The sequence below is a fragment of the Mustela lutreola genome, chromosome 17 (genome assembly GCF_030435805.1).
Source record: "Mustela lutreola isolate mMusLut2 chromosome 17, mMusLut2.pri, whole genome shotgun sequence".
Lineage (NCBI taxonomy): Eukaryota > Metazoa > Chordata > Mammalia > Carnivora > Mustelidae > Mustela > Mustela lutreola.
Window position 1 is genome coordinate 35,627,994 of NC_081306.1, and position 22,969 is coordinate 35,650,962.

The following is a 22,969-nucleotide window of genomic DNA, read 5'->3' on the forward strand; positions in this document are numbered from 1 at the left end:
CCCTTCTCTCCCCACTTGCCTCTCTGCCTACTTGTGATCTCTGTCTGTCAAATACATAAATTAATTTTTTAAAAAAGGAAATAACATTTTAAGTAGTTTATTATTATATAGTTTTTGATAAATTGTGTCCTCACCGAAAAAGGACATGTTGGAGTATTAACCGCTAGAACCTCAGATGGGACCTTATTTGAAGACAGGAACTTTAAGAAGGAAATCAAGTTAAAATGAGGTCGTTAGGGTGTGCCCTCTTCCACTGTGACTGTGCCCTTACCAAAGAGGAAGTGTGGATACAGAGACAGAGGGAAGCAATGTGAAGAAACACAGAGAAGATGGCCAAAAATCCCAAGAGAGAGGCCTGGGACAGATTGCACCTTGCAGCCTCGGAAGGGAGCAGCTCCTCCAATTTCCAGCCTCCAGAACTGAGAGGGATTTGGTTTCTGGGGATGAAGTTCCCTGGCCTGTGGCACTTTGTTATGACAGCCTGAGCAAGCTAAGACACATACAAAACAAAACAGGTGAAATAAATATCTTATATTTAACCTACCCATCACCTACCACCAACTTAAGACCTAGAACGTAACCACTACCTTCTTTTCTCCCTGTGCACCTGCCCCATGTCATCCCACCCCATGTGCACCTGCCCTGTGCATCCCGCCCTGTGTGCACCTGTCCTAGGGCACCCCATCTTGTGCACACCTGCCCTGTGCCATCCTGTCCCATGTGCACCTGCCCCGTGCCATCCCGCCTCATGTCATTCCGCCCTATGTGCACCTGCCCCATGCCGTCCTGCACTGCATGCACCTGTCCCAGGCCACCCCATCCCATGTCCTCCCGCCCTTGTGCATCTGCTCCATGTGCACCTGCCCTGTGCCATCCCACCCATGCTGGCGCTGCCTGCCTGCTGCAGGGGGACCTCTTCCCCTCAAGGGAGAGGAGTGAAGAGGACTTATGGAAACTGGAGGCTGTGGAGAGCGACCCACTGTTTTGAGGTGTTAGCTGGGGTGCTAGCTGGAGGGGGTAAAGGGTACTGGTTTTGTTTTTGTTTTTAAGCTGGGAGAGGCCTGACCACGGTTCAGGTGGAGGGGATGATCCAGGTGGAGCAGTCGGTGGGCTTGTTTGTTAGCGGTTCCCCCCCGCCACCCCCCCCCCAGGAGATACTCCGAGAGGTCAGGGACTTGCTGTGTCTCAGGACCCAACTGGTGGGGACTCCGTGCTGACTGGCCGCTGGGCAAGGAGTGAGGACAGAGCCTCCGCTCGGAAGGCAGTCTGCGGTTCCCTGCGAGGAACCGCAGAAACCATCACGGATTGGAAAAGTTCTGTGGGTGGCTGGTGAAGGCTGCACAAATGTGAATGTGCATGAAACAAGTTAAGGTGGTTAAGGTGGTGAATTTTGTCACATGCGTATTTTACCCTCACTAAAGAAAACACATCGGTGAGAACAAGGGTCATTTGGCCTAGGGCTTTGCTACCTGCCCGCAAGGTGAAGGCACCACCCTCTGGACAGACCTGGGACAACCTCGGAGAGGTTCGGTCACCCGCCCCAGGCCCCGGCCGGAGAGCGTCGCGATCCTCTGCCAGCGGTCCGGAGGTCGCGAACGAGCCGGTCAAACAGCAAGCACTCCGTAAGCGCAGAGGGACAGCGCTGGGCTCCAAGCGGTGTCCCGCGCCCGCCTCGCGCCCGCCTCGCTCGGACCCGCTGAAGGCGGAGCCAACGCCGCGGCCTGCAGAACCAGATTGGCTGCTGGGGAAGGGGGCGGGCTCCCGGAGCCGGGGGGGCGGGGCCGATCGAGGGTCGTAAATACGGCGCCACATGGCACCGGTTTGTGGGGAGGGACCGCTGAGTGTGGAGGGCGCAGGCGCATTGAGGGCGGGAGCGCCTCAGCCTCCGTGGCCCTTCCGTGGGCCGCGACTTCTCGCGAGATGTGGAACGGGAGGCGGGGCTCCGGGCTCCGGGGGCGGGGCTGGCGGAGGAGGGGCGGCCTCGGGAGGGTCGGCGAGGCGGCGGCTGCTAGACGACGACGACGAGGTGAGGTGAGGTGAGCTGAGGCGCGCGAGGCGGGGGCGCGGGGTGACGTGCGGCGCGGGGATGCGGTGCTGCGGGGCGGCGGGCGGGTCCGGGCTCCCTCCCTCAGCCCGCAGGCAGGTCCGCCGCGGCCTCGGGCAGAGCCCCCGCGCCAGCCGCTGTGTGACCTTGGCCCGGCTCGCACCCTCTCTGAGCCCCCGGGCGCCCAGCGCTGGAGGGCGGCGGCGGCGGGTGAGGCGCCCCGCAGGCGCCCTCCCGGTCCCCTTGTGGGGCGCCGCGGGAGCGTGGACGCCAGCTCGGCGGTGCTCGGAGCGGGGCCCCCACGCCGCAGTGCTCCGAGAGCTCTGCGCGGGGACCCCGGGCCGGGCAGGTGCCCCCAACCCTCCACCCCCACCGCCGCGCTCCCGGGGAGTTGCGGCCACCTCCCGCCGGCCTGCGAGGCGCGGCCCCACCTCGGGGGACCCCAGGCCGCCGCTGCGGGGCCGCGAGGCCTGGAAGGGGACCCCTCCGGGACCCTCTGCTTAGAAACAGCGGGGCTGCGTCTCCCGCGCGAGGAAGCCGTGCCCTGGCCACTAACAGAGGGACCTCCACCGCCCGCTCAGGCTCCTGGCCGCGGGGCATCCCTGGCGAGCCACTGGCGCACGCCGAGGTCCGGCTGGCGCGGAGCACAAGAAGACACTGTGTGTCTGCGATTTATTAAATTATTTACTCTCTGCTTGCCCTCGGACAAGCTCGGGAGGCCCGGGCTGAACGCGGGCAGGCAGACGCACCTTGAGGGGTGCTGACCCCGCCACCGCAGGGTGTGGGTGCAGGCCTCGGTCTGGGGGTGGGGGGAGAAGGAGAGCGCACAGGGACGTCAGGACATTTGTTTTAAATGGAGGTGGAGTTACATACGTTGTGTCGGATGAAGGTGTTACAAGGGCGGGTTTGATACACTTGCGTGTTGCAATCTGTCCACCCCAGGAGCGTACCCACACCTAGCACAAGCCGGGCTCCTGGGCGTTTGGACCGCGTCTGCATGGAATTGCTTGGTGGTTTTCTTGCAAATTAGCTGATAGGACTTCGGGTGGGTATTTGCAGGCCTGCAGTTCGGCTGGCTGTGACTGTGAGCCCGCTTCATCCTGCAAACACTAAGCCCCTGGTCCTTTGCAGGATGGCCAGTTGGGCTAGCTGCTGGTGATAAAGTTAGGCTGATTATGATTCGGTGTGACCCGTGTTTCTAGGCAGTTATTTACAAAGTGTGAAGAAAGGGGGAAGAGTGAAGTTTATTTCCTGGTGTTGGAGTTTTCCGTGGTGCTGATGTGGGATGGATGTGGGGGCCTTGAAGGACGAGTGAAGGTTGGAGAGAACATTCCAGGTGGAGGCAGCAGGGCATGTGGAGACATGGAAGGGAATGGGGTGTTGGGGGGGGGGGCAGCAAGTCCGTGGATTCATTGAGAAAGGGGGTTTGAGGATTGGGGTGGAAGCTAAGGCCAAAAAGATGTTTCTTTACCGAAGGGCCTTGAATGCTGTTCTAGACTTTGGGCTGTTATCCTGATCTTCAGGGAGGGGGTGGTCAGGGTTTTGGGTGGCATGTGTTAGGTCTGTGTTTCAGAAAACTAGGGCTAAGTAACAGGAAACGTGGATTCACAGTCCGAGGAGCTGGAAACTGAGTTGGGTGCCGTTGTAGAGGGGATGGCTTTGGGTTGGAGGCCGAAAGAGTGGAGAGGGTCATCAGATTCGAGCAAGCAGGAGAACCCACAGTGTGTGTTGCTCTGTAGGGTGTGGTGAAAGGGAAAGGAAAAATGCTAGAGTAACCAAGGTTTCTCACTTGGCTGCTCGAAGGACAGAGCTGCTGCCCGTGATGGGAAGTGCTGGAGCTGGTGTAGAGGGGCATTTGGGTTGTAAGCTTGTAGGCTTGCAGGGTCCATAGTGTTTGTGGGCCTCCTGGATGAGACACCCTCTCATGGATGAGTGTCTGGGGCAGAAGCCTAGGGAATACCAGCGAGGAAGGGATAGGTGCTAGAAGAGAAGTGTGTCTGATGGCCGACACCGGGCCTGTACTTCATGGCCATTACTGCGTATCACCACAGCTGGGAGGTGATTACCTTCTGGAAAGGTCCTGAGGCTAAGGTGTGCTTGTGGAGGAGAGACCGGCTATTGATACTGCTGAAGCACATGCAGCTAGTGTACCATTAAAAAAAAAAACAACAACCAAAAAAAAGACCCACAACTTATATCTTATTTTCGATTTTGTGTTGTCTCTCTCCCACCAGAAGCTAGCTGTCGGTTTCACACCTCCTTAGTGTGTCTGTGGCTGCGGCCAAGGGCTGCTGCTTCTTCAATCACTCGCGCGTACATGGGCCTCATGATAGCTGACACAGCAACTCCGTTCTTCCTGCAGTTAACCCAGGTGGCGGTTTCTGTAACTGCTTACAGAACTTGACAAATATTTCAGAGAGGTATGGGAAATGCCAGGCATAGCTGGGTAGGGGGAGAGGGGCGGGATGCAGTGAGTAGAGTTGATGGCTCCTGGAACACCAACAGCTGGCACTTGCCTCTCCAGGCAGGAGAGTGAAAAAGTCTTTGGGGAGTGTGAGTAGCTCAAAAGAGAGGACCTAAAAATAGTGACACCAGGAGGCTCAGGTGGAACCGCACTATGGCTCAAAGCTTCCAAGTTCTTTTGGCACCCTACCTCTTAAATAGGAACAGATAACCAAGGACATGTGACGACACCTCTCATTTGGAAGGTAGAGACCCTAGCTCGCACTTGCAGGCGGTAGAGGGTGTGCAGGAGGAGGACTGAACAAGCGGGCTGTCACTAACATGCACACAGAGAGAAGGGGCACTACTGTATGCAAGAGACAGAGCAGGCCACTCTAGTAAGAAAAAAGTAAGTGGGGGGAACACTTGAAGAACCAAAAAGAGAAAACTCTTGGATATAAAAAAACACAGTTGGAGAAATAAAAAGCCCAGTTGGTGGGTGAAAGATACAGTTGAGGAGCTGGGGAAGACAAACCTAAAAGCAAAAATGAGAAGTGAGAGAGAAAAGGGAAGGATCAGAGCAGGAGGCTGACATCTGAATGATCTGTTTCAGTAAGAAGAGAGAAAATGCCGTCCACAAAATAATGCAAGAGAATTTCCTAGAACCAACTTCGTGAGGAAGGGGGTTCCCTGCGTGGCCAGCACTGTGTGTGAAAAGGCAGGTGTCCTTCGCTTTCCCCATCTGTTCAGTTCCAGGTATGGGTCCTTGCAGGGTGGGGAGCAGGTTTGCACAGTGAGGGATGCCGCGTTTCCACAGTAACGAGTGAGAGTTTGGGAAACATGGGATTTATCTGGAAATGCTTTCGAGGCCATCAGTTTCAGAATTCGAGTAGTGAGAGTGCAGATGGAGAGAGAGATGTGCACACCCACTTCAAGGCCTGTTGCTGTGAAATCTCAGAACTCTGGGATGAGGAAGATTGTGGTAGCTTCTAAAGATTTTATTTATTTGACAGAGAGATCACAAGTAAGCAGAGAGGCAGGCGTGGGGTGGGGGATAAGCAGGCTCCCGATGTAGGGCTTGTTTCTAGGACCCTGAGATCATGACCTGAGCCGAAGGCAGAGGCTTAACCCACTGAGCCATCCAGGCACCCCTGATTATGGTAGCTTCTAGAAAAAGAATAAGAACAGGCCACCAGCAGGTCATCACAGAATGGTGCAGAACGCTGTGGGGACTTGTCCACAGCAACGCTGGAAGGTGGAAAGCAAGAGAGCGTGGCCTTCAGAATTCTGAAGGAAGATACCTTCCACCTCGAACTCTATACTCAGGCAAAAGAGGGTAGAATAAAGGTATTTTCAGACATGCCCCAAAAGTTCCCATCTCACGTACTTTAAGGAATCAACTGATAGACAGTGAGGTGGTGAGTCTGGGAGGACAGAGCCAGAGGAGACGGGGTTTTCCAGAGAGGAGGTGGGGAGGCCAGCGTGCACACCTGTCCGGAGCTGACTCCCCAGGAGAGAGTTCTTGGGGAAGGTGAACTTGACATGGCACCCGGGCGCTGGGACATCTGGAGAGGAGATGTGGACAGCTGGCGGGGCTGGGCTGGATTGGTGATGAGTCCCTGGAACACAAAGCAAATGAGAGCACAAGACTGTCATTAGTTCCAGGGAAAATAGACTGTTGTGCAGGAAGAGAGAAATAATTATGGTCAGCGAGGCGAGGCTGTGAACAGCCTTTGCGCGGTGATCGTTTATGTAAACACCGAATATTGTTCTAATTGAAACATATTGTGCCTGTCTGGAGATGGTGTAGGGTGAGTGGGGCCTGGGTGTGTGAAGGGCGGGGGCGGGTGGAGGAGACACTGCGTTTCCAACTGCCCCCCCACCCCGGGCCGTGCTGGAGGCCCTGACCTAAAGCCAGTCCCCTGCTCTTCAGAGGCAATGGGGAGCCTGTAAGGTTTGGCCAGCCTGGTGCAGGTGGGTAATGGGGAAGGGACAGGCGCTGCTGGGGTTTGTGGCAACCTCCCCAGCACGATCTCATCCTTTAACATACACACGTGTGTGGAACATTGATAAAGACAGTCACACCGCGCTTCCGGCTCTCCTGGGTGAGGCGGGCAGAATTTCGCCCGTGTTTGGTGCTGGGCTTGCTCCCTCCTGGGCCCTTTTCCTCACTCCAGAGAGGAGAGTCGACTTGTCTTGGTTTCCTCTTCATTATTGTCATTGTTCTCTGGATCCTGTCTCCTGGCTGTAGTCGCCTAGCAGAGGCTGCGTGCTTCCTTGAACTGTATTATTTTTCTTTTACTTACTATAAAGGGGTTTTACACGCATATTCAAAAGTAGGAAGAGCGCTCTTTTGAATTCTTCGTTCCCTTTGCCGGGTTTCGGAAATTATAAAATCAGGGTCAGTTGTGTTTATCTGTTTTCTGTTAGCAGAACAGCTCTTTATTAAGTACCTACTGTGTACCAAGCACTATTCTAAGCCTTCGGGCCACCTGCCTTCTCAAGTTTATGTGTTAGTGCAGACAGGGAGCAAGTAAGCCCAAGAATGTGTGGTACTAAATGCGATGACACATGCCACAGAGGAAAAGCGGGTCTGGATAATGGGGGGTGCAGGGTGGGGAATGACCAGGGCAGGTCTTGCTGATGAGGTGAGCTCTGAGCAGAGGTCAGAAGCTAGTGCAGGGTTGAGCCACTGGATTCCCCAAGCGTGCATGTCTAGGCAGAGGACAGTGGATGCGGGCCAGGCAGTGGGAGCCCACGAACAGCAAGGAGGCCACGGCAGCCAGAGTGGGGCCAGTGAGGGGGCCAGCGGAAGAGATGAGAGTGTGGGGTCCTATCAGGTAGGGCTTGTCAGCAGCCACTGTAAGGACTGGAAATGGGAAGCTGTGAGACTCAGTGATTGGAGGGTTTTGAGCAGAGAAGTGGCATGGTCTGACTTGTCACAGAACAACCATGCCGCCGTGTTGAACATGGGTTGTGTGGGCTTGAGCTCAGAGAGCAGGTTGGAGGTGGCTGTGGTCATGAAGGTGAGAGCTGAGGCTAGCTGGAACAGGGTGCAGGGGACGGGCAGGCACCAGAGGGACTGGAAGAGGTTAGAGTCTGGCTGTATTTCAGAGGGAAAGCTCCAGGCAGGTTCTTAAACCAATTATGGTGAAATTTATCATCAATATTTTCCCGTGAAATAATTTATTTGAATTAATTTAACTCTGAGAAATGAGTGCTCACTTGGACTCCAGAGTTAAATTCCATGCAGCAAATCCTTGAGTCTTGTGAGGAAGGTGGAAGGTACAGGAGATGCAATCCCTGGTTTCTACGAACTCAAAGTTTGGGAATGCGGGGCTAGTATGCATGCCTTGAGAGCCCGTCTACGTGGGGAGATCAGTGGGGCTGAGGGACCCGGGGCCAAGAGACCGGTGTGAGTGGACAGCCCCCATGCCCTGGGCCCAGCTCCTGGGGGAAGTTATTTTACCTCACAGGCCAACTTCGGGCTCGATTTTCATTCAGGTCTCCTGGGATGCACATTAACCTTCTGTTTCATCAACATGACCATTTATTACTTGTTATTATGTAGATACCCTGTCAGATGTAGTTCTCGGGGTTAACTGAATACAAATGAAGTAATTTTGTACACAGATGAACCCAAGTTCTGGTGACTTCAGGTGAATGTCTGTTTTACTGTGGGGGTTTTAATTCAGCTCCAAAGATGCAGGCACAGCCCAAAGAGTAAATGTTGAGACCACTCACGGAAACTTTCCAAATTTCTGTTGACTAAGTGATGGGAACTTCAGTGAATTTTTTTGCTTTAGGTAGTGTTTGCAAAGCTGGAAAAGAAGGGAGTAGTTCTGATATTTTTGCTAGTCGCATAAATGCATAAAACTGGAAACATTCTCGGAGTTCTTAGTGAAGTCCGTGTCACTTGATTTAATGCTCAGAAGTTGGTTATTTGGACAAGAAGAAGCAAATTTTCTCAGAAACAAAGTATAAAAATTTGAGTGTCTGCCAAAACCCAGGCAGTCATGTATGGGACAGTGGGATCCTAAATCAGTTGCCAGGGCTCAAGTGCCCGGTCTCTGCAGGTGCTGGCCATGCAGGCTTGGGCGAGTTGTCCAAATGTTTTGCCCCAATTTTATCATAATTAGTGTGAGGATTAAATAAATTAATACATGTAAGACCTTACCATATCACTTTTGAAAACATATTAGCCATTGTTGTAATTACGATAAAATTAGTTGAAAGTATAGAGACTTCTTTGCTGATAATTGACTCTTGGTAGAAAGTATGAGTAATTAAAAAAATAACATATTAATAGAATACAAATATTTGAGGGTGCGATAAAGATGAGAAAATAAATAGGCCAGCCACCTAGTCCAAAGAGGATGGCTTAATATTTTACAAAATAGTTCATATGTTATCACGTTCATGTTCTCAGTAGCTCTGATTAGCAGAAAGACCTTAACCTGTGGTGTTTTGTGGTCGAGAAGCTGAGACTCAGACTTGAGGTGTTGTATCAGGCCACTCAGCAGAGCCTGGCCTGGGCCCCAGGATGCCTTTCCTCTTCCTCCTTGTCTGTGAATGTCTGTCGGACTTGGGGCTGGTGTTTTCATCCTGTGTTGTGGAAACTGGTGAGAGCTAGTTAATGGCATTCATGTTGGAAAGGTTTAGCTTCTGGAGAGTATCTCCATTGCCCGGATTTCCTCCTGGCCCTGGGCACGCTGTGATTTCTTTTACTGGATTTGCCTTTTGAAACCTTCCTGTGAGTGGAATCACGTGGAATGTACTCTTCTGTGTTTGAGTTCTTCTGTTCAGCATAATATCCAAGAGCTTTCTCTGTGTCATTGCGTGTGCTGATTCATGAATCCGCGGCTCGTTCTCCCTTATTGCTAGGTAGTTTTCCACTGAACGAGTCCACCCTAGTTTGTGTATTCATTCCCTTGGTGAAGGACCTCTGGGATGTTCTCAGATTGGAGCTATTTGAGTAAATCTGCAGTGAGCATTCTTGTCCACATCTTTGTGTGGACATTCCCTGCATTCAGGGGCCTGGTCTCTGCTGCTGTATCTGAACGGCATCAGCCAAAGTCATTGAGGTTCTCTCCTATGATCTTCTAGGAGTTTTCTAGTTTTGCCATGTACATGTAGGTCTTTAATCCACCGGGAGTTCGTTTTTGTGAGGGCAGTAAGGTCTGGGTCTGGATTCTTTTATGTGTTTATTTCTTTGCGCGTGGACATCCGGTTGTTCAGCGCTCATAATTGAGGCAGGCTGCCTCTGCTGCCTTGGGTTGCCTTCGCTCCAGACCACTTGACTGTATTTATGGGTCTGTTTCTGGGCTCTCTGTTCTTTTCCAGTGATCTTTTTCTCTGTTCTTTTGCCAATACCACGTGCTCTTGTTTGCTGTGGCTTTCTGGTAAGTCTTCCAACTTCATTCTTCTTCAGTAATGTGTTGTCTATCCTGGGTCTTTTCCCTCACATATAACGTTAGAAAGTGTGGGTAATAAAATAACTTCCTGCGATTTTGATTGGGATTGCACTGAAGCTGTACATTGGGAAGACCTGATATCTTTTTGTTTTTTTTAAAGATTTTAAAGACCTGATATCTTTTTTTTTTTTTAAATATTTTATTTATTTATTTGACAGACAGAGATCGTAAGTAGGCAGAGAGGCAGGCAGAGAGATTGGAGGAAGCAGGCTCCCTGCCGAGCAGAGAGCCCTATGCGGGGCTAGATCCCAGGACCCTGGGATCATGACCTGAGCCGAAGGCAACGGCTTAACCACTGAGCCACCTAGGCGCCCCAAGACCTGATATCTTGACAAACATTGAGTCTTTCTGTCCACACATGGAATATCTCTCCGTGCATGTTACATGTATTTTGTTAGAGTGATACCTAAATATTTTATTTTCGGGAGTTCTAATATAAATGGAATTGTCTTGTTAATTTCAAATTTCACTTGTTCTTTGTGGACAAATAAACTAATTGACTTTTGTATATTAACTTTGTATCCTGCAAACTTAGCTATAGTCGCTTGAGCCCCTAAAATTTTGTAATTGGAAAACCATAAATAATCTAAGATTTTTATCATATTTTGGTGGTCAGTTTGATTGGTCTTTAAATAGAGTCCCTAAGCATTATTGTGGCGTATCCACTTTCATGGTTCTTATAGAACCTTCTAGGAATTGAAAAATATGCTGGATGTTTTTTAAATACCAACTGTTCTTACTTTTTAAAAAAGTTTTAACATAAAAAAAGAATCTGGTCTGTATGCAAAAAGAGTTGATACCAGCTTTATTGGCAGTGGTCATAAAAAGGGAACTAACCCCGGGCATCTGGGTGGCTCAGTGGGTTAAAGCCTCTGCCTTCTGCTCAGCTCATGATCCCAGGGTCCTGGGATCAAGCCCCACATCGGGCACTTTGCTCAGCAGGGACCCTGCTTCCCTTCCTCTCTCTCCACCTACCTCTTTGCCTGCTTGTGATCTCTGTCAAATAAATAACTAAAATTTTTATTGAAAAAGAAAAAAAGGAACTAACCTAAAAGTCCCATCAGTTGGTAAATGGGTAAACAGTGATGTATCCATATGATGGAATACTGGTGGCCATACAAAAAGGAGCTTACGGCTGACATGAACACCACCCTGGACAGACCTCAGAAGCAGTTTGTGAAGAGCCTGCCCCCCACACATACCTATGTGGTTTCACTAGGTGCTGTTGTAGGAAAGGCAGAACCAAAGCCAAAGAGTAGTTGCCTAGAGCTGAGCGTTGGGGGAGGAGGAGGGAACTTCAGAGAGTGATGGAAATGTCCTGAACCTTAATAGTGGTGTACATTTGCCAACTCTTCAGACTCTACAGTTAAAGAGACTGAGTTTTACTGTGTATAAATCAGACGTCAAAAAACCTGATTCAAAAACAAAAGGAGAAACAGAGAGGAGTTAACCAGGAAAGAAGGTTCTTTCAAAGAAATAGTGCCAGAACAGTGGGGTATCTATATGGGGAAGTTAATCTCAACCCGGCCTCTGGGATTGTCCTATTGGCTAGTGGCTGCAAGTCTCTCATTGGACGTTCTTTTCTACCGTGGCAAACAACTATATCCATTTCTTAACACTTTCTTTTTTTTTTTTTTTTTTTTTTTAGATTTACTTTTTTATTTTGAGAGAGAGTAAGTGTGCCACAAGTGGGGGAAGGGGGCAGAGGGAGGGAGGGAGAGAATCTCTAGCAGATTCCATCCTGAGCACGGAGCCTGATGTGGGGTCCAGTCCCACGACCCCGAGGTCATGACCTGAGCCGAAGCCAAGAGTCAGATGCTTCACTGACCTCCCAGGAGCCCTCCATTTCTTGACACTTACTGTTTAGTTCTCACTTGTTCGATCTCTTCTGTCTACAACACACATGCACCCTTACAGTGCAAGTGACGAAGCAAATATGCATATGAGGGTCCCCCAGAGAACAGAATCCGTAGGGTGTGTATAAAGAGAAGTGTTTAAGGAATCGGCTCATGTGGTTACGGAGGCTGAGAAGCTCAGACCCAGGGGGGCCAAGTCCAAGCCTGAGGGCAGGAGACTTCTGTCCCGGCTCAAAGACAGGCAGGCAGAGGGGAGACTCTCTCTTGCTTCACCTGGTCGATCTGTTTGGGCACCGAGTAGGTTGGGGAAGCCCCGTCCGGGAGTGCCGTGGGCCTGATGCCGTCTACAGGGTCAGAGGTCAGTCTCGTCCAGAAACAACCCCCCCACACATACCCCAGATACCGTGTGGCCAGCAAAGGGGACTCAGAATCAACTGGCACATGCCTCCTGACCTGTGTGCCCTGCAGTCACCAGTTCTGCTGCTGAAGTGTGGAAGGTGCCCTGACGCAGGTCCTCCCGTGGTGTGGCCATGGGGTCCCTCTCCCCCACGAGAGTGACACACCCCGGCCTGGGAGGGAGCTCAGCCCCCATAGACCGCCCTGTGGTCCCCTGATGTTTGCGCGCTGTGGTGTGAGGGCCCCTTCAGACCAGAGCCTTCCATGGGCAGCTGGCATGAGCTCCTGCCCGAGCGTGTGTGAGGAGTGTTTAGCATACCCTTGCCCAGCTGAGACACCGCCCTTTCTGCACAGCCGCCTCGTGTTGGGGTTAAAGTTAACCTGAAGCCTGATTGTTCACAGGGTGCTGACAGGGCCCTTGCAGAATACCAGCCCTCAAGGCGAAGCTTTTGGGTGACACTTGGCTCCCCATTCTCTTGGTGGAGGCAAAAGCCGAAGGCGGACTCCCAGCAAGCCGCCTCAGCCGGACCTCTGGGTCTCCAAAATCTCTGAGGCTTTTTGTTAGCTGCTTTTTTGAAGTCGTGGGAGATTTGTATTTGGAAATAATGTCCTTATTTTGTGAATGAATACTCCTTTGAGGTCAGTGTTGTTCCCTGACTTGGTTCTGCTGGGCTACCCGCTTCAGTTCTAACCTGCCCCCCCCCAACACCCAGTGTGCCGTCCTCCCCAGAAGGCAGCAGAGTGCTCCCCCAGAGCCCTCCCTGACTCCCACTAACTCCATGCCTGGGCCAGAAACACGCAGGTCCCTCTCCGTGTGGCAAGGTAAAGCTTGTTGGCAGTGCTGTGTGGTCATCTCTGTCCCTGCTCTGTGCACCCCCGAAGAGCTGTGCACCCTGTTTGAAGCAGCACAGGCCCTTCCTTCCTTCTTTCCTTCCTCGCACAGGCTGTTTCATACCCTCGGCCTGCCTTGTCTCCACGACTGCTATTTATGAGGCTTGTTCGAGGCTGAAGAGGATAGCACCCAGGACTGCCCTTGTTCCTTGACCTTGAACATGACCCATGGCCTCAGTCTCATTGGCAAGTGGTGTGGAGGGGCTTCCCACATTGGTCTGGAAAGGGCTGGAAGGGGTTGCCCCTGAAGCTAGCCTGGTTCTGGGGCAGAACTCCAGGGCAAGGCAAGGCTTCCAGGGGCAGTCTCACCGATGAAGAGCCAGATGCACGGGATTTGGGGAGTCCCAAAGGGAAGAGTCATCTTGTTTCCATACACCCACCCCATCATTGTACGTTTCTAAAACTTCAACATTCGATAAATAAATTGCAGGTAGAGTCAGTCCGTTGAGCTTTTGTGCAGGGTTATGAGGTTAAGCCGTGGCTCTGGGTTTATAGCCTTTGTTACCTACGGCTGTCCCCCACTACAGGCCTTCCTTGTCTTTGTGCGTTTTATTTACTGTCATTCATGTGTTTTTTACACCGTCTCCTGCATTTCACCTTATTTATTCATCAGTACTTCTCGACAGTTCTTCCACATCCGCTCTTGTGGCTCCAATTCTTTTTCCAATATTTCTATTGTGGTAGGACATGTAACGTAAAACTCACCATCGTAACCATTTTTAAGCCTGTTTCACGGAGCCTGGAGCACCATCACAGTCACAGTCACACTGTGCAACCGTCAGCACACTCCGTCTCTAGAATTCACTCATCTTTCCAAACTGATCCTCTGTCCCCATGGAACACTGACACTCCCATTCCCTCCCAGCCCCCTCGGGACTTCACAGGAGTGGGGTCCTACGGCCCCTGCCTTTTATGCCTGCCTGATTTCACTCCACAGAGGCTCCTGGAGGTTCCTCCACATTGTAGGGGCTGCCAGAATGTCCTTCCTCTTGGGAGCTGTGCAATACCCTGCCATATGTGTGTACGCCACACTCTGTTACCCGTTTGTCCTCCCGGGCACACCGGGGTAAGTCCACCTGTTGGCTGGTGCGGATCATGCTGCCTGAGCATAGCCTCACGAGAACCACTTGGAGACCCTGTTTCCAGTCCTTCTGACTGTAGACCCAGAAGTGGAATTGTTGGGCCATGTGGTCATTTTATGTGGTTATTCAAGTTTCCATTTTGGGGGGAACCTCCTTACTGTTTCTTACTGTTTTCCACAGTGGTGGCACCGGTTTGCATTCCCGTTGATTGGGACAGAGGGTTCCAATTCCTCCCTGTCTTGGCCAATACTTACCTTCTGGGCTGGTTTTTGTTTCATTGAAGATTTTATTTATTTTTTTCTAAGTAGAACTCGAACTCATAACCCTGAGATCAGGAGTCGCATCCTGCACTGACCGAGCCAGCCGAGCCCTCTTTTTGTTTTATCAGTTTTTGGCTGGAGCCATCCGAATGGGTGTGAGCTGGTACTTCCCTGCATATCCCCGATGAGTGGTGTGGAGCATCTTTTCTTGTGCTTAGGGGCTGTTTGCCTGTCTTCAGGGAGCTGTCTGTTCAAGTTGTTGCCTTTTCTTGAACTGGGTTGTTGGATGTTATTTTTCTTTTGAGTATTAGGAGTTCTCCATTTTATTCTGGATATTAAGCCCTCATTAGATACATGATTTGCAAACATTTTCCTTCCATTCTGGAGGAATCTCCCCTGTGGATAGTGTCCTTTGATGCCCAGAAGTTTCTTATTTGCATGAAGTCCCAATTGGTTAATTTTTTTCTTCCATTGTTAATGCCTTAATTTTTTTTTATTGCTATGTATCTTTTATGAAAGGAAAAAATGTTTTTTTCTCATGGTAAAAACCAGTCAGTGCTCAGTATAAACAAAAACAACTTTAAATACAGAAAGCCATGAAGCAGTAAGCCAGAATCACCCAGACGCCCACCGCCTGGGGGTGCTTGCTGATGCTGTCTTGGGGCTGGTGCTGGTGGCGGGGCCTTCTTCCCTGTGTGCCATCCGTGCTTGCCTGACAGCCAGCCCCTGACCCAGGACTGTTCCCTACAATGACCCACAGCCCACTGAGTGGTCTAGTCTGATGCAGGTTAGGACCCTCATTATAAATAAGTTAGTTGACTTGCTGTTTACAACATAAGCCATAGATTCACTGCGTGGATGAGAAGAGCCACATAGGGGGGCTGCCTACGTGACCTGCTGCTGGCCCAGGGCCAGGCTGTGAGACATTCGGGGCCAGAACGGGGCTCCTCCTCAGCCGGGGTGCTTCTCCGTGCCCAGTCATACTTACGTAGGTTATTTATGGACTAAGAACAAAACTGTAGAGTTTGAGTGTATCAGAGGCTAAAAGATGATAGTGTTTGGTGCTAATCCACCAAATAAGGAAAAAATCAGAGCGACTTTAAATGGTTCTGGTTAAGAGAAGACAAGCTTTCTTTGCACTTAGAGAACCACGTTCGGGACAGGTAACAAAGAAACATCCGATGTGCCTGCTCTGCCTCTGTTCCGGGCAGACTCACCCGAGGGTAGCATCAAGGGCTGGTTGTAGGCTGATTGGGGCTCACTCGGCTGTGACCTCTGACCCAGGACAGTGCCTCTACGTCTGTCAGGTCAGAGAACACAGGAAACACGTGCTCGTGTGTGACAGAGAGGCACCTGTCAGCACCTGGACTTCCACGGAAGCACAATCTTTCTAAGCCCCTTCTGTTCACCAGCTTGGACTTAGACTACGAACTTCGCACGTGTGACTTCAGTCCCTGGGGAGAGATGAATATGTGGTGGGGAATGTGTGTGTGTCCTACCAGGGTCCTGTATGCGAGTGCCTCCTACAGCAGAGTACCATCCAGATCCAGAAGAAAGGAGCCGTGGGGCTATATGACCACGTGGATGAGTCTCAAAGCTCGCTGTGTGATTCCATTTATAGAACACTCGAGAAAATGCGAACTAATTTATGGTGACAGAAAGCAGATGAGTGGCTGGAGGGGAGGGATGAGCTGGGGAGAAGGGTGAGACGGGGCAGGCATGAGCTCGGGGGGGTCAGTGGAGGTGTTCCCGCTCTGACCGTGGTGATGGGGTCATGGGCACACACGTGCGTCCAGACGCCTCAGACCGTCCCCATGAAGTCGGTGCAGTCTCTTGGGCACCACTTGCACCTCCCACAGCGGTTCAGAAGAACGGGGACGTTCAACAGCGGAGCCGGGGAGCCTGCATGGGGCTTGACTTCCAGAGTGAGGCTTGAATCCAGATGCTGATGTGACCCCTCCAAGCCTCCAGTCCCTCAGCTGTCGGGGGTCATGCTGCCTTCCCCAAAGGCCACGTGCAGAGGGCCTGGGGGAAGGGACGTGGGTAGCACACTGCTCCCAGCACCTCGCACTTGGTGGTGAGAGCCCTTTAAAGGGCACCTCCTAGCAAAAAGATATTACTTGTATGTATCCTGTGATCCTAAAAATAATCGACCATGTCTTTTCTTGCAATTCAACTGAAGTTGTCTGACGTGACTAGTAGAGCGTCCGTTTCCCCCAAACTATTGTAGGCCCTGGCATTTGCCAGTGTACATGTCCTCCTTGCTGGCTGCTCTTGGCATTCTCTGTGCACAAGTGACAGCGCGGTCCCTGATGTGTGGTACATGGACGGGACACAGGGTCTCTGCCCCGTCTCCACAGAGCTTGGGAGTCTTGCTCTGAAAACACAGCTGGAAGCCAGGCTCTCAAGCTTGTGACATTTTCCAGCACGTTTTCCCTTGGCTGCTTTCTCAGCCTTTGGCGAACTATTTTTTGTTTGTTTGTTTTGTTTTGTTTTTTGATATGGTTTCACCTTCATCTCTAGAACTGCTCAGCCTTTTACATCCTCTGGAAGGGATGGTCTGGAAAACTTCCGTGGCCCGTGCTTATGATTTAGCTTTACAGACAGGCTGTGATGTGGTGAGATTATAACCATTCCTGTTCTCCGGACGGCCGTGATGCCCTCAAAGGGCGCTGGCCAACCTCTGGCAGCAGCCGTGTAGGAGATGAGCACTCTAACTCTGATGTTTTCACAGCACAGTGACTCCCTTCATCCCTGGGCTACAGCTGCGTTGGGTTTTCCCGCGCCCCTGGCTGGGTAGCCTTTTCTGTAGGGGGGCCTTGAGAGCGCCGGGGGCTCAGGAAGGACTCATGAAGGTGGCAGTGACCAGAATGTCATTTTTTTCTCTGTCACTTGCCTGTTTCAGCACCTTTCACATAAAGCCCCACACTGCCCCTTGTCTGCCGGCCTTTGTACTGTGAGTGTGTGTTACTTTCTCCATAAGAAAAAAAAAAACAAAATGAAGTGAGCGTGAAGAAAAACTGCACAGGTGGGTGGAGATCGCTTCCAGACTTCAGCCTCATGAACTTTTAGGTTCATTTAATGAAAATGCATCGGGTCCCAGGTGCATAGTTGAGCATGCACAAGCAATACAGACTCGGAAGGTTCAGACAGGGAGAAGTCAGAGAGCTCCCCAAGATGTGCTCTGTCTGAGACTGCTCAGATGCCCGCTGATCCTGGCAGAGCTCCCAGTATGTCTGAAAAGTGGACACTGGCTTTGGGCCCCTTTATGGTCGTGCATCTGTTGTCTCGTTAGGCTGGACCCATGTCTGAGTTCTGTCTTCTGAAGCCGCACAGGGTAAGTCTGTTCCCTTCCCACGGGACAGCCCTCCTGCTGACGTCCAACCAGAGGATCCAACCTCCTCCCCTTCCACAGGTGCTGTGGGGGAACAGACCCTGCGAGCCGTCAGAAGCTGGAGGAGAGGCAAGGGCCCCACTTGGTCTTAACAAGTGGATTAAGACACGTGCTCGTCGAACGTTCTATGGAGAGGAGGTGAAGGCCGGAGAGAGGGGTACAGATCTTGAACTTTTCCAGAAACCTCAAACTGTCAGGTCACACTCACTGAACACGGGTATGATAACTTGTATTTTACCCTCCACACCTTGCAAGGGGCTGGAAGATGGTCCAAGTCCAAAACATGGATCTCAGAACAGAGAGGTGAAGGGGAATGATCTGGCTGGAAGGGATTAGCATCTTGTGGGACCCATGAGTGTGGCCAGCATCCTTCCTTAGAGCTGATGTCCCGGGACTGCACTGGGCACAGGGGCCAGGTATGGTGGGTCTCTAGCTGTAGGCGTGTGTGTTCACAGATGAGTACCACCTTTGCTTTTCTGTCCACTCATCTTTTTTGCCTTGTGTCCAGCTCTGAGGTCTCTGTCCTGTATCATTGGTTCTTTTTGATCTAGGTGGATAGTTTGACATTCATCGCAATCTCAGTGTCCATCTCTGATTTCCAACTCATCTTTCCAGCTAATTTGTTCATCTTTCTGAATCTAGATTCTGCTCTCAGTCGCTGGCAGGGTGGGCCAGCTCTGCCAGTGGCGTGGGGGACTGCCCCTGCGGAGGAGGTAAATAGACTGACATATTGGGGGATCTGGCAGGGGGCTAGGGAGTACACTGACCCTGGCAGGTGGCCATTAGGGGCTAACCTCCACTGATTAATATGTGACTAATGTTTTCCATCCTGGAGTGGGATGGGAAGCACAGTCACCTCCGTCCATCCCAGTGATGATGGCCTGGGATGGAGGTGCAGGCCCAGCTCCCCCTGGGTCCTCCTTTTGTAAGGGGAGGGGAGTCCAGGTGTGACTGTGCTGCTCTGTGCCGTCTTCTTCTGCCTGTTGGTGCCCAGGGGGAAGGTCAGCTCCCTGCCTGGCCCTGCTAAACCATGAGGGCAGAAGTAGTTTTTCCACTGGTATCTGGCCTAAGTAGTGCAGGTGTCTCCAAAAAGATGTTCCTGCTGTTGGGTCGCTGTGAGGTTAGGGACAGTGCTCAAGGCCCTTCTCGCTCTGTGCACCAGTCGTAAATGGGGAGTGGGTTCCCAAGACCTCCCTCGGGTTGGGTCATTCACTGGAAGAACCTACGGAGCTCATGGAAAGGTGTATTCACTGTTACGGTTCGTCACAGCCAAGGATTCAGATGACAAGCCAAGGGAAGAGACACAGAGGGAAGAGTTGTCCCCTCCCTGGAGGTCTGGATAGCACCAACTCCAGCTACCGCTGATGGGTGACAGCAGGTAGAGTGCGCCCCCACATCTTCATGGGTGACAGCGGGTCAAGTGCGCCCCCACATCTTTGCATCCACAGTCTCTCCTCGGGCTTTGTCATCAAACAAGTTGACTCCCCACATGGCTGACCTTAGTCCCCAGCCCCCAATCACATTGTTAGCCCAAGGCTCCCAGTAAACAAAGCCCCTCCCAGGAGGTGCGTGCAGGAGGAGCCTCTTAGGGCAGAGGCTCGGTCCTTTACCGCAGCTGCTCTTGCCCGTCCTTTGCCAGGGTTCTTCAGCGGCTCTTCCTGGAGCTTTTCTCCTATACCTGTTGGCTCTTCAGGGTCGGAGGTAGTGCCCTCTGGGATAGGGGACAAGCTCGTCCTTCTGCGGCTCCTCAAGTAGCCAGGTCCTTGGACTGTTCTTCCCGAGCCTTCCTGTGCCTGTTGGTTGTGTCCCATCTCTGGTTCTGTTGTGAGTGGGCAGATCGGCAACGGCGCAGCCCCCTCCGGATGGAACCAGAAAGGAAACCCAGGGTGGCCCTGTCGGTGGTGACAGCACATCCTCTCATCTTCGGGCTAGCGTCCCAGCACTAGGTCAGACACAGCTTCTTCCCTGTGGTGTCTCTAGCCCTTCTCCAAGTACCTGGGACAGAATTGGGGCTCAGCCTGTGTGTCAGACAGGACTGGCCCAAGGATGGGCTCCTCTGGCATTTCTGGAATTGACCTTGACTGTGGTCAAGGACAGCCTTCAGTGGAAGTTGTAAGGGAACCACAAATCCAATGTCCAGCCTGCTTCTCCCCATGCACAAGGGCAGCCGCTTGCCCCTGAGCCAGTGGGCCTGCCAGTGGGCTGCTGGCCGACCTTGCCAGGGTGCCATCCCAGCACCCGCTGTCATTCGCAGCTGCCAGTCTGCCCTGCCTCCCTTTGCCCTCCCGCCACCCTTCTGTTTTTGAAGATCAGGCAGCCTTTCCCCATCTTCATCCGTGGCTCTGCCATGGTCTCACTCCTGTGGGGTTACCAACGGTGCTCTTAGGGCCTGGAAGGCTCTTGCATGGGCCCCCTTTCAGCTGCCCCGTGAACCCTTCCTGTCCCCGCTCTGATCTCCAGTGCGCCCGTCCGTTCCACGTAGAGGGGGACAGAGATGTGCACAGTGTCCAGCACATGTCAGCCACACAGAGCGGCCTATCTTTGATGTGGTTATTTGCATTAAATGTGCACAGCAAAAGGTTTTCCTCAGGAGCTGGGATGCCTTTTTAGCATTTTTGTAAGTTGTAGCATACATTCAAATTGAACCTTGTGTTTTGGTTTTGCTGAGTGCCTTTCCTTCCTCTTCTACATTTCCTGACTATGAGGGTCTGTGTCCCTGCCCGAGCCTGGTCTGTCAGCCCTCCCTTTTCAGTTAAGTGACGAAAGATCTCCAGTGACCTCACCAGCCACCCTGTCCTCTGGGCCCTTCGAAGCAGCACTCAAAGTGGCATTCATCCCTCTATCCCATGGAGGGCCTGAGACTCAGCAGAGGTGGCCTCGTAAAGCCCAAGTTGTGGAGGATGGAGTGTGAGGGGTGGGGCAGGGACTGGGACCACAAAGGGGGGTCTGAGTCATCGGCAAGCACCGTCCGTTGGAGTCAGAGTGCAAGAGGACACTCTAGTTGGACCATAATCTTTAATATAGCTCTGTGTTACCTTTCCAGGGTGCTGAGTGCAGTGTCCCATCTCCATGAAGCTGACGTGACAGCATCCAGGTAAAAGGCCCCCCCCTGCCCTGTCCACGGACAGGATGACCAAAACCCGGCTCTTCCGCCTGTGGCTGGTCTTGGGGTCTGTCTTCATGGTCTTCCTGATCATCGTGTACTGGGACAACGTGGGCACCGCCCACTTCTACCTGCACACTTCCTTCCCCAGGCCGCACCCCCTGGCGCCGCTGCCCACCCCCACGCATGGGGCAGAGAAAGAGTTCATGTCTGACGTGGACGCGTTTTTGCAGAAGCTGCTTGGCGGCAGCCTGAAGCAGAACGCCCCTTCGGGTAAAAGGACGGAGCAGCCCTCCGTGCCGGCCTCCAACAGGCCCGTGCTGAGCAACGCGGAAGAGAGTGTAAGGGGCTATGACTGGTCCACCCGCGAAGCCCAGCAGGGCCCGGACCCGGGCGGGCAGCAGGCCGAGAGGCGGAGTGTGCTCAGGGGGCTCTGTGCCAATGCCAGCTTCGTGTTCCCCACCAAGGAGCGCTCCTTTGACGACATTCCCAACTACGAGCTCAACCACCTCATCGTGGACGACCGCCACGGGGTCATCTACTGCTATGTGCCCAAGGTGGCCTGCACCAACTGGAAGCGCGTGATGATCGTGCTGAGCGAGAGCCTCCTGGACCGTGGCACCCCCTACCGCGACCCCCTGGACATCCCCCGGGAGTACGTCCACAACTCCAGCACCCACTTGACTTTCAACAAATTCTGGCGCCGCTATGGCAAGTTCTCCCGCCACCTGATGAAGATCAAGCTGAAGAAGTACACCAAGTTCCTGTTTGTGCGGGACCCCTTCGTGCGCCTCATCTCGGCCTTCCGCAGCAAGTTCCAGCTGGAGAACGAGGAGTTCTATCGCAAGTTCGCGGTGCCCATGCTCAAGATGTACGCCAACCGCAGCGGCCTGCCCGCGTCCGTCAGCGAGGCCTTCAGCGCGGGCCTCAAGGTGTCCTTCGCCAACTTCATCCAGTATCTGCTGGACCCGCGCACTGAGAAGCTGGCGCCCTTTAACGAGCACTGGAGGCAGGTGCACCGCCTCTGCCACCCCTGCCAGATCGACTACGACTTCGTGGGGAAGCTGGAGACCCTGGACCAGGATGCTGCCCAGCTCCTGCGGCTCCTCAAGGTGGACAAGCTCCTGCACTTCCCCCCGAGCTACCGGAACAGAACTGCCAGCAGCTGGGAGGAGGACTGGTTTGCCACCATCCCCCTGGCCTGGAGGCGGCAGCTTTACAAACTCTACGAGGCCGACTTTGTCCTCTTTGGCTACCCCAAGCCCGAAAACCTACTTAGAGACTGAAGGCGTCGGGGGCAGTCCTGGACCTCAAAACCAGCTGGGCGGGTGGGGCTTCTTCCAACCCGGGCCAAGGGTCCTGCCGCGCCACAGCCTTCCTCCCGAGGATGGGTGAGGGGTTGCCGTGTGTATTTTTTTATGGCTTTGTTCCCCTCCCAGTCTGGCCCGTGGCACAACTCCACAGCGCTCCCATTGACCAGGCAGCTGGAGACACCTGGAATCGACTGCTCCCACACTCCGGTTTTTCATATCACCTGCGGTTTTGCAATCTGGACGTACTGTTTATTCCACTGCCTGTATTCCTTGAGTACTGTGTTAATACTGTTTTTTTAAGATTAATATATTTCAGATATTTAATATGAAAAGTGGAGGAGAGGATGGAGTAAAGGTCACATCTGCTTCTGCTGCCTGCTTCCGGGGTTGTTCTGGTCGAGCGGCAGGTGCTCCGGAAGGGGCTCCGAGGGTGAGGGCTCAGGTGAGGGCAGGGAGTTTTCATGGTCATCTTCAGCAAAAAGGAGGAACCTGTGCTTGAAATCAGGCCTCACCTGTATTTTTTTTTTTTTTTAAGATTTTATTTATTTGACAGAGATCACAAGTAGGCAGAGAGGCAGGCGGAGAGAGGAGTAAGCAGGCTCCCCGCTGAGCAGAGAGCCTGATGCAGGGCTTAATCCCAGGACACTGGGATCAGGACCTGAGCTGAAGGCAGAGGCTCAACCCACTGAGCCACCCAGGTGCCCCCCTCACCTG

The 22,969-nt window shown here is 52.6% G+C and overlaps 1 protein-coding gene across 8 annotated transcripts; it reads left to right on the plus strand.

Annotated features, from left to right (window-relative positions):
* The first annotated feature begins 1,924 nt into the window (after positions 1-1,924).
* Positions 1,925-22,627, plus strand: CHST12 (carbohydrate sulfotransferase 12). Of its 8 annotated transcripts, none has more exons than XM_059154482.1 (3): positions 1,975-2,031; positions 17,861-17,996; positions 20,883-22,627. In XM_059154482.1, exon 3 carries the CDS (start codon positions 20,969-20,971, stop codon positions 22,226-22,228), a length of 1,260 nt encoding a protein of 419 aa, XP_059010465.1. In that variant the 5' UTR covers positions 1,975-2,031; positions 17,861-17,996; positions 20,883-20,968; the 3' UTR covers positions 22,229-22,627. The 8 variants fall into 8 exon arrangements, with proteins under 8 accessions (XP_059010464.1, XP_059010462.1, XP_059010463.1 ...); XM_059154484.1 differs by having other exon boundaries at positions 17,861-17,977; XM_059154485.1 differs by having other exon boundaries at positions 2,018-2,036; positions 17,861-17,977.
* The last annotated feature ends 342 nt before the right edge of the window (positions 22,628-22,969 follow it).